Here is a 14,782-nt window from a genome sequence, read left to right on the forward strand (position 1 = left end):
TTTCACTCATGCAAAGTACTAACGGGGAAAAATGCAGATGATGTCATGTTTATGAGTGCAATAAGATGTTATGTTGTATAACAAAACACACCAACAACAGTTTGACGTTACGTGTTTATTTTGGCATTAAGCATCGAGTTACAAAATGCAAATTAGTACAAAAAAAAAAGCCATGAAAAAATAACGACAATGAAAAATATTGAAAGATAAAGCTCTTATACAAAACTAAGATCCCAAAATAATCTACACAGATACAGAAATAAAAATAAAGAATGCCTTTAAGTATACTTTCTTGGCAGTGTAAAAACAGAAAGTGGTTAACGTGGCTGACAGTGATTGGTCACATCAAACTGAAGTGCTGACTCAGTGATAAAACAGCATGATCTGTGGGTGAGAGGCCAAACATGACATCACGAACTCATATCACATTCATCAAATTAGACAGGCAGTAGTTTTTTAAAATCTGAACTGAGTGGTTTGCACCTCATCACTATGTTAAAGGTGTTGTTCTGGTTTTATTGTGCCCATGTTTGTACTGTTTTAAAAGTCTAAATTTTTGTCCAATTTTCCCGTATTTGTATGTGAAAATAACTTTTCCCTCCTCTCATTTTCCCTCTGCTGAGTATAAAAGTTACTAATACTAAAAGGTGATTAGCTTGTGGGGTGATCCAGCCAGCCCCTCATCATCATCCCAATTCTACTGTTAATCTTCGCAAAAATCATGACAGTATGTGTTCCCTGCAAGCAGAATCACCACCACTAAAGAGGCGGCGACGACGACAGACAGATCCTTAAAAATAAAAAGGGCTAAAATGTATTTACAGCTCTTTGTGATGGAAAATAAACGGAGTTTTAAAAAAAAAAAAAAAAAAAAAAAAAAAAAAGCCTGTGCGCTCTGTAATCTGGCCTTACGTTTGTTCCTGTGTATCTAACTTGCAGTTTTATGCCCACCCTTAAAGGACATCTAATCAGAGCCGGACTGAAACATTTGGGCCGATCGGACCACCTGACACAACACCCAGAAGGAGAGCCAGACAGGGTGTAAGTGTCTGAAGTTGCATGGGATGTGGTACAGTAATACAACTACATTAATGGAGGTAAACATCCATTCAAGTCTTAGAAGTGTGACTTCAAGCTCATGGCAGTGTCTCGTTATATTATTACAATCCTTTGCAATGACATATGTGTCTTAACTGTGTAAAATCTGAGCAAGCTACTACTTGAGTTCTTTTTAGCTCCAATAAAATCATAATTACTGTTCTGACAAAACATACAAAAACAAATGCTGATGACAAACACTCTTCAGTTTTCATCAGCTAATTCAGACTAAGAATAATGCATCATAAATGACAGACATTTTTAAAATGGAATCATTAAAACTCAAATGAAAATCCCTGCCAAGATTAACACTGATTAAATACAGTTCCTCCTAATTGTAAGTCCCACCCCAATATCCTGTTTCATGCGTGCGGGTGTTAAAGATCTCAAAGCCATTTTGCAGGACCTTTAAATGCAACGAGGGCATTGAGGAAGAGGCAGACCTGCTTACAGTGTGAACTGCTCTCCTCTATCCAACCTTTATTCATTTGAGTACTGGAAAAAAAACAGCAAGACACCGAACAGTACGTTGAGTACAGTAAATGGTCAGGCAGTACAGTTACTGAATCAAGTGATGTGGCGTACTGAGGCAGGAGATGATTTGGGGGTTCCAATGATGAGAAAAAGCCTGACATTAACCCGATGGCTTGGAGGGAGAAAGACGGGACGTTTGTTCTCTTCTTAGTCGCTGTCGCTCCTCTCCCCTCTGTGCGGGAGTCGCTTTCCGCTGGAAGGCACAGCATGCTCATGTTTCACCGTCACCTTGGTCTTTGTTTTGCTGCGGAGAGAGAGCAAGATGAATCCAGTCAGTGTCGGAGATTATAGCAGATGTGACAGATTTGGTTTTATCTGAAGTATTTCTAATGATCCAATAACCTTGTTTGACCTGTGGCAGGTGGGTTTAACTTAAACATTGCACACAGTGACCTCTAGTGGCAGGTGGTCTCTATTATTACACAGCAGTAGAGTTCAGGGTAAAATAAAGGTAAGGATGCTGCCTATGGACCATCTCAGAAGCACTGGTGCTGACCAAGTACAAGACAGCAGTCAACCTGTCACTCACATCTCATAGTCAAACCAGCTGCCACTAGGGGTGGACAGTGTATCGAATATACTTGCTGTATCGTGGCTTGTTCCACGTGGGACATATAAATTGGCTATATTGTAAACATCAAGTATAAAGTCGTTAATTTTCACTTCTTAATTTGCTATAAAAGTAAAGCCACTGTGAGTAAGAGTCACAAGAGAGACTACTCTGCTCATAGGTTTCACTTCCTCCGTGGTTATGTCCTCAAAAGCAGTTCAACAACTAGAGAACTCTGGTCTTCTTCATATCTCACAACAAAAATATTTTTAGATGGCAGTTCCTGAAGCCAAATCTCATCACATGGGGATCTGTGACCCGATTTTGTTTAGTGGTCCTTCACAAAAAAAAGGCTGAGAACCACCGGTCTCCAGGAAACACAAGTTACAAATTTTGTCCTCTGAAAGTAGTTCAGGTGGTTTCATTTTTCAGTTTGCAATTCTTACCTTTCTTTGTCAAGCAACTCCAGACCATCATTGATTTTCTTCAACATTTCAAAACGTTCACGACCACGAACCTGCAGGACAGATCAAAGGGGTATTAACCAAATAGCATGAAAAAAATGTGTAAGATGTGCAGCTTCATAACAGCATGAATCTTCACATACATGCAGAACAAACATGTCCTTATCGTCCTCCTCTGCACTGGAGGTCGGCTTGGACTTCTTCACAGAAGTGGTGTCAGGAGCTGGAGCCGCAGCCGGGGCACTCTCTACAGAAACAAAGGTGAGGTTAGCAAGGGGACAGCAAGAAGGGATGGAAACTGAAATATAAAATAATGCAGCAAAAACGTACTTCGTTTTTTGGTTTGTTTGGTGCCGTTCTGCGTCCTGGTGCTGTTTTCCTCTTCAGTTTTGCGATCCCTGCCTGGACACGCACAGACACGCACCTCAAAGCACCTTCGGCCCAAGACAAGTCCACTAGGAAAAAGATGAGCAGTAGTATGGGTCAAAATGTACAACAAATGAATCTGAGACATCCACAACACACACATAACACAGCACTTCTCTATACACCGAACTACCACCACCACCCTCACATCTGTTAAAAGAGAAACAAGACTTACTCTGGGGTCTCCAGGGTCAGGATTGTGAGGATGGGCCTTCTATTCATCCCCCCCATGCAGGAACTGTTGCACATGAAGCTCAGCAGGATGGTGGTTATCTCTGAGCCCAGCTGAAACAAGAAAAATCGAACATTTTTTATTCACTGCTACTTTAAAGTGTTTATAATCAGGGGAAAAGGCAACCTTTTCTTCTGAACTCCTTATCGACACCTCAGGGTGTCCAAAACAGCCAATTTTTTGATTTGGGAAACATTCCTGAATGGTTGCAGAATTTCTGTACTTCATGGACATTGAATTTTCAAGCTAAAATCAGTGTTGTTTGCTCATATACTCACATAGAAAATGCTTGAAGGTCACACATTAGGAAATATGATGGGATAAAAATAACTGCTGTAGAGTAGACACAGCAGACGCGTTCCCCCTCGGGACAGATCGAGTGGGGCAGTCGTACCTGCGGGGGCTCGTAGGGGACAGTCACACTCTGCCTCTTTGTGTGCGGATCCTCAAAATACTGAGCCCTCTGGCTGCCCTCCACCCTGATCAGATGGCTGCGGTGCTCGGCAGCTGAACAGGAAACAGATTAGAAAACATTAAAATCAGCTCAGATATATTAAGCTCATCAGATTATTTGAGCTAAAGCAAAAAAAGAAATTTTCACTAAAACGTTTTCCTTACCGTCCTCATTCTGGTGATGTGGACATCTTCGGACCACGTCTGCAACATGTTCAGACTTTTTATAAACTGCTGTGGCTCTCACAATAGCACCCGCAGGAACGTCCTTCCTCACCAGGACTTCAATGGGGCTGGTCTTGGCTAGCTGGCAATACAGCTTGTTGAGCTGCTCGGAGTACTGAGACAAAGAACAGGGAGAAAGCCCAACACATTATTATCTGTGCACCCGTGGACCAATCACAGCCAGGATGAGGCGGGACATTACAATAAAGACTGACATGCTGCTGCAAAGTTTGGAAATGTTGAACTCCTTGCTACGCATGAATAGTTATGATTATTGATAAGTTAGTACTTTGCATTAACAAAATAGAGACAATCCAACAGTACAGAGCATTTTTCTTGTACAAGGATTTAATGAAAGAACAAAACCTTCTTCTCCTTGTGTCTGCCTCCTTCAAAGAGCAACACATGTCCTCATTCTACATCTATTTTACTTAAATTATTGTTATAAATATAGTTCAGTAATCTTGTTTACATAAAGTGTGCTGTGGTTTATGTGGGTGGTGGTGGTGTGCTGGTCTAAGTCAAACAGTCCAGGGCCGTTTTTCATTCCCAATCCATCCCTGGACTCAAGCGCCAACCACCAGTCTGAGATCTGTCTCAGAAAAACTAAGTGCACTTTTATAAACACTAAAAGTTTCATATAACTAATTTTTCTTCTCTGAAAGACCAACAAATACTTAAGGCCAAGTAAGTCAAACTAAAAGACGATTTTTTACCTTTCTTTCGTCCTTTTTTAACCCATTCTGTGCTACAGGAAGACGGCGCAGGGACATGTCCTGTCATGTCAGAGCAGTTCTCTAAAACCAGACAGCACCTCTCTCACAGAGGAGAGCACAAGTTGCAGGGGGGCGGGAGTTTCAGGAAAGACCAGCCTAACCTCAATAAAACTGGCCAACTGCAGCGCACTACTGGGTGAGTCACCGTGGATACATTAATGTCATTGGCTTTTCAAACACAGTAACTGGCTCCAGACTTTACAATTTAGCGAATCGTCACAATGAATAAGATTCCACATGAATACCACCACGAGAGATACTAAAGAATGGATTTTTAGCGCGGTGCCAAGGTAAGATTTTAAAACTTTTTCAATGTTTTTCACACTTTAAATAATTTTGTGGGTGATAAACACTTAAGGCCAGTGAGTGGGTTTACTGTTATAAAACCTTTTAATTCCCAAACCTCAATTTTATTAAGCTGTACAGTTAATTTGGATTTATTTTAGTGAAACGGAGCAGAGATTCTTCATAGGAAATAAACTAAAGACAGAAGAAACTCAGTTGAAGAGTAAATGGCGAAACTGAGCAGAAGCAGAGATCCCCTTTGTCTCTGGCGGACTCAAACTTCTGCTCCCTACCATGTTTGGTTGCAGGACAGTGTGCTGCAAGTCCTTGCGAACTTTAACATCTACTGTCTAACATTTAAATTCTGTTTAATTCTGTTAAAATGATTCACTATGTTCATTAAGTACAACTGTTTTTTGCTGAAGTTTGTATATTTTGTCTCACATTGTTCTGAACAGATAAAACAAATTAGTTGTCTTATATGTAGCTTAAATATCATTGAAATGAGCTGTAACACATTTAGCAGTCAGTTTAATGTCACGAGAAATCAACAAATATGTGGAATTTCTAAATTTTTAGATGTTAGGCCTCGGATTACTTACAGTGGAAGTAACAGACTTGGCCGTGCCGGACTTCTGAAATCGAAGTTGGAAGCCATATTCCCCTGGATAGTCTGTTGTAACCGGGACGGTGGAGGACGGGGGAGTAACACCATCTTTAGCAGACATCTCTGGGGGCAGCTCAAACAGATTTTCATCAAACCCTTCAGCAAGCACTTGGTCATTCATGAGCTGTGAAGGAGGGAAATGAGAGCGTCAGTCTGCCTCCATAAATAAATAAACTCCGACTGAAGTTACCGTCAGAAAGCTTTCTCCTACAGTGATTCAATTCAATGTGTTTAAGTTGGGGCATGGGCAGGTATGCTTACCAGCATATCCATAGGTCCATCTGTCCTCCATGTGCCATTTGCCGTTGGAATGGTGGAGATAGAGGGAGTCACTCTGCAAAAAACAAACATGCACTAATTGGTTAACTTGTTTGTTTTTTTTTTTCTGGAGTAAACTGACAGTTTCAAAATGTTATCTACTATTAAAACTTAACTTACACAGTCTCCCAAAGCTCTCTGAAGGAGGCCTGGCTCAGGGGCAGGCTCTGGCTCAGAGGCAGACTGTCAAACTCTTGCTCTTCCATCTTTTTTTTTCACCCTCCTTTGCAGATGCAAAGGCAGTGCTGTGGGGATAAACAGGAAGTGAATGTTAAACAACTCAGTCTCTAATTAAATTCTCCATTAGACTGGTCCCATGTTAATCAAGCAGTGTGTGCTAACATTTATCTTTATTAACAGTCTGCCTACTTTTTTGATCAAGTGATTTTTTTAGTCAAAACATTTCAGAAAATAGAAAAAAAAATCCACCACATTATTCAAGAGACCAAATTGATTTTGATGTGTGTGACCAACATCCAAATAAATTTAAATAGCATAAAGACAGAAATTCTCCCCATTTAAGAAGATGAAATCAGGAAATGATGCTTTTTGTTTCATAAATGTCTAAAAAACACGTCGATTATCAAAATAGTTTTCCTACAATTATTCTGTCGGTCGATCAGACGCTTGAATCCTTTTTAAATAGTCATAATTTATAAAAATGAAATAAACAGGACACGATAACGTTTAGCGTTGCTAAAGTGTAAAATGCAGGGGTGAAACTTTTACAAATGAATGAATGCTTAAGTGATAAATCCTGGTTGCTTCCATACAGGAAATGCGAGTTCCCTAAGTTCAATTTAAGTAGGCCATCTGCTCTGAGAAATGCTGACTAACGTTGACGTTAACCTGAATAATTACGATTTAATTAAACACATATATTCCTGGAAACATCCACATTACAGCTATCTATACGTTTGAAATCGAATACCATTTACCTGACTTCGCAACTAGCTCTCTTATCAAAACAAACCGCCGGAGAAACCATTCAACATGCTAACGTTAGCTACCGTCCATTTTCTGTCGAGCCGGAGGCCTGCAGGAACTGAATGAAGTTAGCATCTTCGGTCGTCGCGTCGGCACTTTCAAAATAACTCGACGAATACAAGTTAACTAAAAGTCAAAATGTGCTGACGTAAAGAAAAAACCATCGACGGTAAAACAGGATTCGTCTAGCAATTAAAACGCACCCCAATTGTTTTGTTATCTAGCGAGCTTAGCATTAGCTTAACTAGCTAGGTACGTTAGCATAACGTTTTGGAATCCGACCGAGTAACGTTAGCTTAAACTGCCGTAAAACTTTCTTTAACGGTCCAGTAAGTGGCCTTCGGGGGCCTATTGTAAATAATGACACATGTATGACTACACAGCTACCTTTGTGTCCTGCAACTGCTGTCCAGGGGAGATGAGTCACTTCGATATAGCTGAGGAGGCGAGCAGAATCGAGTGAAAAGTCAAAATATTTTGAGGTAAAACCGAGCACGTTGTCGTCGGGGAATCCCACAAAAAAAGGAAAGGGGAGGGGCGGGTTTTTAAGTCCGCACAGCAGTCCAATCACAGAGCGTTTTGTTCTCCTGACGTGCGTAAACGCAACACTGCGTCATGCCACTGTTGCATTCAGGTATCTCGACAATATTACAACTCAGGATCCACCGTGCAAAACAAAGGAGTTGTTAAACAGGTCATGGCTGCACATTTGTAGAGTTATAAGAATTGTTTACGTGTACACGGTTGAATTGAGATTAAACTATATGTTAATAAGACTTATATTTACTTCAGTGTATTGCCTTTGTCGAATAACAATAGCATATTATTAATGATGAAAAACACAAGCTTCACATGAGCATCCGAAGGCAACATGACAACTTAATGACGTATGGAAATTGAAAACGGATGAAAAAGTTGCCTTATATAACCCCCAGTTTACGGTAAATATACCCAGTTTGCGCAACATTTAGGCAGTTTTTTAATAACCAAAACGACTGCCTCGTTTACAGCATTGCTTATTGAGCTATGGTGTTTCCTAGGGGATCAAAGAAGTGTTGAAAAAGAACTTTGATATATTAAGGACTGTCCCAGCAACAACATTTTTGTACTTTTAAGTTGCAAAAGCATATATTGAATAAAATCTACAGGCCAAACTATTAATGTCCACTGGGCTACTGCCAGTACATTTTACTGTAGTCCAGTGAAGAAGTTTAGCCTAATCTTTTTTTTTTTTTTTTTTTTTTTGTTAATTAAAATTGAAAAAAGCAGCCCATGTACATTGATACTCATTAGCACACTTTGGTCTATGACATATTCTAAGGCATTACATAACTGAAAAATGCACCATAATCATATGTAACACCTGGAAGTTCCCATAAAGCTATCTTTGACGGGTGACTGTGCTTCTTTCTCTCTCCAGGGAGGTCAGAGGTCAACTTTAAAGCAGCGTCCCCTTACATGAGGACTGTCCAGGATGACTTCCCCCTGCATGGTTTTGAACGGTCTTACCTTTATACTCCAGATTGGGTTTAAACTAGAGTTTAAATCTGTTCATTTCAGGCTGTTTAATGATTTCGTAATCTGCTCCTACAGGTTGGATGACGTCGCCTCCCATCACCCTTCAAATGCCCCTGTGCTGATTAGATAAACTTCTACGCCACTGGGGACAGAGCTGCAGAGAAACTCTGAGCAGGACCTCTCTGAGGTGCCCGCAGCCGTGTTGGGTCACTTGTGCTTCGCTGCTGGCGTGTTGTCCTGACCTGGCAAGAGTCATATCCAAAGAGTACGCACTGAATGTTGGTTCTCATCTGTCTCTTTGGATGTGTAGCAGTAATTGGTGCCACTTTGGGGTTAGGTGGCCATTCGACCTTTGAGTGAAAGTGCTGATGGTGCCAGGAAGTCCATATGAACTTGATCCCAGTGGTACACTGTTAATAGATACAATGGTGAGGTGTAACAGAACAGGACCAGGGCAGAGAAGGAGAGGAGAATCTGCACGATGTTGCAGCAGATTGTTGAACTAATCTGATATGAGGCAGGGAAAGATTCTGCATGAGTGTAAGTGTTTTGAATCCTGTCCAGTGGTTACCATGGCCACAGGGACACAGTCCTGATCTGTCAGTCAATCTACTCCTTATAGTGGTACTGTGTCTTGTGCATGTGTGGCTTGTCCTCAGCAGGGTTCAGCACAGTGTGTCCTCGCAGCAAGCACCCTTCCTTTTTAAATTCATTTTGAATTTCTCTTCTTCTACAGTCCACTGAAGAATATTACTATCTTTTTAAATATTCATTGTAATAAAGATACTTGTTTGGATTCATTTCTTCACTTTCATTTTTAATGCTTTTACAATTTGGTCTCTAATAAAATGGTACTGCATGCACATCTACTGCTCTTTTTCAACTTTGCGAAAATCAGATAATGTTCATACTGTGAAGTGTGGTGGCTTCTTTTATTTCTGACAGGTAGGACTTTAAAACAGGTCGCTCTCAGAAGCATAACTTAGAACAGTGGTTCCTAACTGGTGGCTCGCGGTCCAAAAGTGGGTCGCAAGTCCATTCTGAATGGACCACAGGTGACTCTGAAATGTGGTAAGTTTGTAAAAAAAAAATGCACTTTATTTTAAAGTACAGTGAATTTCCAACACAGAGTTTCCTCGTCCCTGACCTAAAGGTAACATACAAGCCCTGAGATTATCGAGCATCAGCTACAGGAAGGGGAGAGGGGAAGAAGAGGGCCCTTGTATTTGACACTGCAACCAGCCTGATCGTGTGAAGGACCCGATGCAACAGAGGTGGCAGTAAGTCACACGTGCAAGTCGTAAGCAAGTCTTAAGTCATAACCTTCAAGTCTCAACTAAGTTTTTTATGTTGAAGTGTGAATTGTTGGTTGTACAAACAAACATTATGAAGGTGTCACTTTAGGGTCTGGGTAAGTGTGACGCTATCTCTCACTATTTCCAGAATTTTTACAAACCAAATAATCAGTCGATTAATGGAGAAAATAATCAGCAGATTAACCCATAATGCAAATATTCTTTAATTAATAGTTCATAATGAGCTCCACCTCAACTCAAATCCTGCTTTTACATTAATGCAAGTCACGATAATCTCATGAGATTATATGTAGTCGTGCACTACAACAGTCACAGAAGACATTTTTACAGTATGTGTAATACTTAAGTACATTTTCCTGGTTATACTTCCATACTTTTATGTAAGTAACATTTTAAATGCCGGAACTTGTGACAGAGTTACATACACACACTCACGGATAGCGAACTCATGTTCGGACAGCAGGCAGAAACAGTCGTCACACACTGTGGCAGTATCAAAACCTTTACAAATCAGTGAGAGCCTGAGCATATAAAGCTGGCAGCGCATGTATCGGCTCTCACAGTTTGTTTTCAGCTCAAATAATGTTAATTAAGTAACTGCATGAACCCTCAAAGCAATAATTTATTTTTTTATTATATTAACCCTCAACGTAAGGAACCTGGCAGCTATAAGGTTCCACCAAGCTCCTCTCCTGAAGGGCCCGGGTAAGGGTCCCTACACAGGTTATCCTACCCTGAGGTGTAGAGTGTGTGAGCCTGTATCAGTTGTGTTGCCGTAGCGTGAGATGGAGCTTACCTCTCCGGGGCTCTAAGATGAACTTCTGAAGAAAAAACCCTGTCAGTTCTGTCAATAAAAGCCTTTCTTTCAGATACAAATAACATAGAAAAGGGTAAAAATTGATTTAAATCAAAGAAAAACATTAAAATCCAAAAATTATAAGGATTAAAGGAAAGGGTACAAATAGTTGAGCTGGCCTGGATAGGTTTTAGAAGCCCTTAAATTGGGCAAATCTGATTTTGAATTTGGATTTGTCATAATGTATCACCTAAATTTGAGCCTCTTTATTTTTCAAAAGTGATCAGTTCAGAAACCGGCTGATATTAACCGCTGTGGTTTCCTGTTCACGGCCTTGCAAGAGAGTCAGGGCCCTCGGGAGTGCAGTTAACTTTGACTGGCTATGAGTTTCACAAAGGAAGCTAAAAGGTTTTATCTGTCAGAGACTGGGTCTCACAAAGCAGAAGAATTTGTTTATGTGTACTCCTGACGTCGTTCCTCTGTGGTTTCAACCTGACTTCCTCTGATATGCAGTGCAGTATAACACAGAGTGACTATGAGTGCATTATAACCACCCTTTCAATTGTTAACCAAGCACAAGCTTGCCAACTTTATAAAATCCTAGAAATAAAAACTTCGAATAAAAAGGTATAGAAGTATGAGGGGCCACACTTTTAAAGACGCCAATGTGACCCCAAAAGTAAAGATAGGCTGCAAAGCTCAAACACACCATCTTAGGTGATAGTGTGGACACATTTCCTAGTGGAGATAATCCTCCTTAAGATATTCTGGTGATGTGTTTTTGGTATTTTTTGGTATTGTTCCCTCCTCAGGTTAGGGTAGGTAAACCTCCATAACAGCCTATAAAGGCCTACTGGGCCACCGTCCAGAGCCCGTGAGGACTCCAGTCTATGGCCTCAGTTTAATATGAGGCATCGCTGTAAATTGTTAGTGTGGGTGTGTGTTTCCATACGTGAATGTTTAAATATCATCATATGCCTGGCCCGATATACAATAGTACTCTCCTACTCTGGCAAATAGTGAGATGTTAATTGCACAGTTTTCCAATAGTGTCCACAGTACATGGAGTCTATACAATAACCCATCACTGACATTTGTGTCTGAGATATTTGAACATGGTAAATTAACCTAAACAAGCCTAAATTACACACTCCAATAAGTTATTTCAGTAACACTTTACTTGAAGGTATCTACATAAGAGTGGCATGACACTGTGATAACTATGACATGACACTGTCATGAACCTGTCATGGACATTATGTACATGTCATAAACATTTATGACTGCTGTCATTAAGTGTCATTCAGTTTTTGTAATGACAAGTTGACATTGTTTGGGTTGTCTTGATTATGACAAGTTGACATTAATCAAAGTGACATTACCAGAAGTTGTCTTTGTCATGACAAGCTGACATTAACAAGAAATGCATCTTTTTTGTGTGTTTATGACAAGTTGACATAATGATTATTATTGTTATGACAAAGACATCTTCTGGTAATGTCATCCTGGTTAATGTCAAGTTGTCATAATAAGGACATCCCAAACAAATTTAATGTCAACTTGTCATGACAAAGACAACTTCTGGTAATGTCACTTTGATTAATGTCAAGTTGTCATAATAAGGACATCCCAAACAATGTCAACTTGTCATAATCAAGACAACCCAAACAATGCCAACTTGTCATTACCAAAAATACCCAAATGACACTTAATGACAGCAGTCATAAACATTTATGACATGTACATAATGTTTATGACAGGTTCATGACAGTGTCATGTCATAGTTATGACAGTGTCATGTCACCCTTATGTAGATACCTTCAAGTAGTGTTACTGTTATTTCCATGGCCAAGGAAATTTACATTCTCTCAAACCAGAAACCAGTGATGTAAGTGTCCAATCTGTGATGTCATCAGAGTATAAGGTCTGAAGATGCTCCTGAGTAGGAGCTTGGTTTTGTGGATCCCTAGATTGTTTGTTTTCTGAGCTTCATTTTGTTGTAGTGTTCTCAGTTTTGAAACAGAAAATGTTTCCATATACTCAGAACATTCCCCTGGGTGCTCTCAGTGTCATCTGTTACGTCTCTCCATACTAATTGTGTATGCAGCAGTTAGGGGCGGTGTCCACTAAAGCATTTTTTCCTGAGGCCAGCGTATCTTTTTAAATTCTTTGCAATTGGAGCGCCACATTTTTTCTCTGTGCTACTAAATGTCAGCAGCAGAACAAGGTGCTGAGCGCCTACTCTGCACTCAGTGCTGTATATTTGGCTTTTTTTCCCCCCTGAATGCCAGTAGAAGAACGTTCGACTTTGGGTAAAACTTTGTCCCTTTCAACCCAGCTGTCCAATCACAATGAAGGGCAGGATAAATACCACAAAGACCAACCATCACATCTTATGTGTACAAGTGTTGACCATCGACAACAATGGCATAAACCCACAAAGACTGTCGATCCATCCTCTCTCCTTACATGCTTCAGCCTTCCCTTCCGCAAGTACTCTACCTTGTGCCGACATTTTGACTTCCATGGATATTCCAAATTACAGCAACCAGATACAACCAAAGCTGAAAACCCCCTGCACCTCCAAAGCACTCTCAAGCGCTACCAGCTTCGCATTTACTGGGAAGCGCCTGGCATTTTCAGTTGGGAAAAAGGCTTTGGCCCTGACACACCAAGCCAGCAATTGGCTAGTCAGTCAAAGTTGGGCTGCTGGTGAGTGTCTGCCACCCTTGTTGGTATGGTGTGTCAGCACTGTTACCCCTTGTCGCTCTGTCAGCGTTTTTTTTTTTGGCAGTTTCAACATGTTCAATCAGAGTCTGCGCAGCAGGTCTTTTAATTTTCCTTTTTCAATGAGGATTATAGACGACCACCATCTGCTGGTGTGGAGAGTTATCTCCTCTCATGCAGGTGCAGAACATACATGCTGGTTGACTGTCAGCTGTAGTCTCTGTGTTGTGCCCATGTGCACCTTTTTTGGCCGAGACATGGTGACTCTGGTTCTCTGCTTAGTGTGTCTGGGTTTTTACAGACATTATACTTGATGACACCACAAATTTGAGTTTAAGCGCTCTAGTTTCTGGATTTGAGCGAGAGTTGCTCATGTTCACAATTATTTTTTTAACTGTCTTAGACCATAGAAATAACATGTATGACTTTTAAAAATTGGCATACTTCCCCTTTAATTCACAGTTTTTCTCAGAGCAAATGACTGGACACACATGCAATTTGGTGCAAATGTTATTGGCTGTCAGTGTCACACACTAACACACAGCGCACCACCTGCCATCCATCAGGGGGCTTTACTGTAACATGACTTTGAACCAGCTGACCCCACCGACCACAAACACACGCACGGAGGAGCAGTATTTACAGGCGCTGTTTCTCTACATCAGCTGGGTGAGTAACAGAGGCCGGTCACATGGCGTGTGTGCGTCTGTGAGGTGGTGTGACTTTTTGTTTCAGATAACAGTAAAGCACACGCTGGCTGGCGTCTCCAGTTTGGGGACAACACAGGTGACATTTTGTGTGAAACAGTAGTGACAGGTGATTCTGGGTTAAAAATATTGACCACATGGAGCACGGTTGTTTCTCAGTCAGTACTCGTAGTTCTGTCACTCTCTTGGCTCTCTCTGTATGAATTCATGTGATACTTTTTGGAAACTGTCATCGCTGTCTGTCCCAGGTTGTGCACATGAGCCCTTAAACTATATTGGTGGGGCTCTCCAGCACTGTTCTGGTGGTGTTGAGTTTCTCTACATTTAGTCAGAGTCACACACACATGCTTGGGGCCCCTGGCTTTGGATGGGGGGTGTCAGGTTCTTCTCTTTCTCAATGTTCGTATGAGGGCAGGAAAAGGCACAGGCGACAAGCTCCAAGGAGAGAGTGGCATGATATGGAGGTGTGTCTGCAGGAGGTGGGCTTGAATCGTTTGATTGAGAGATCTGGAGCACATATTTTTCCACTGAGCTCTTTGGCAGATATATGCTTTTCCCGCCCTGTGCAGCCCTCCCACAACACACCCCCTAATCCCCGCCTCAGACGCACCGTCACTCCATTGCCAAACTTTCCCTTACCACACCTACGCCGCTAACTCAGGTGGCACAGCCCAAATTTAGGGTCCACCTGTTGCCCGCTGCA

At 41.1% G+C, this 14,782-nt stretch overlaps 1 protein-coding gene and 1 long non-coding RNA gene across 2 annotated transcripts; one reads left to right on the top strand and one right to left on the bottom strand.

Moving 5' to 3' along the window:
* Positions 1-854: 854 nt before the first annotated feature.
* tp53 (tumor protein p53) lies at positions 855-7,540 on the bottom strand. Its single transcript, XM_049568475.1, has 11 exons — positions 7,403-7,540; positions 6,149-6,273; positions 5,972-6,044; positions 5,646-5,834; positions 3,923-4,097; positions 3,699-3,811; positions 3,248-3,357; positions 2,977-3,101; positions 2,790-2,893; positions 2,629-2,699; positions 855-1,876 (listed from the first exon to the last, which is right to left on the bottom strand). Exons 2-11 carry the CDS (start codon positions 6,232-6,234, stop codon positions 1,780-1,782), a joined length of 1,143 nt encoding a protein of 380 aa, XP_049424432.1. The 5' UTR covers positions 6,235-6,273; positions 7,403-7,540; the 3' UTR covers positions 855-1,779.
* LOC125883866 (uncharacterized) lies at positions 4,121-9,199 on the top strand. Its single transcript, XR_007448604.1, has 3 exons — positions 4,121-5,048; positions 8,436-8,517; positions 8,609-9,199. It is a non-coding gene; the product is annotated as an uncharacterized LOC125883866 (long non-coding RNA).
* Positions 9,200-14,782: the final 5,583 nt, after the last annotated feature.

This window comes from Epinephelus fuscoguttatus, linkage group LG23 (assembly GCF_011397635.1).
Source record: "Epinephelus fuscoguttatus linkage group LG23, E.fuscoguttatus.final_Chr_v1".
Lineage (NCBI taxonomy): Eukaryota > Metazoa > Chordata > Actinopteri > Perciformes > Serranidae > Epinephelus > Epinephelus fuscoguttatus.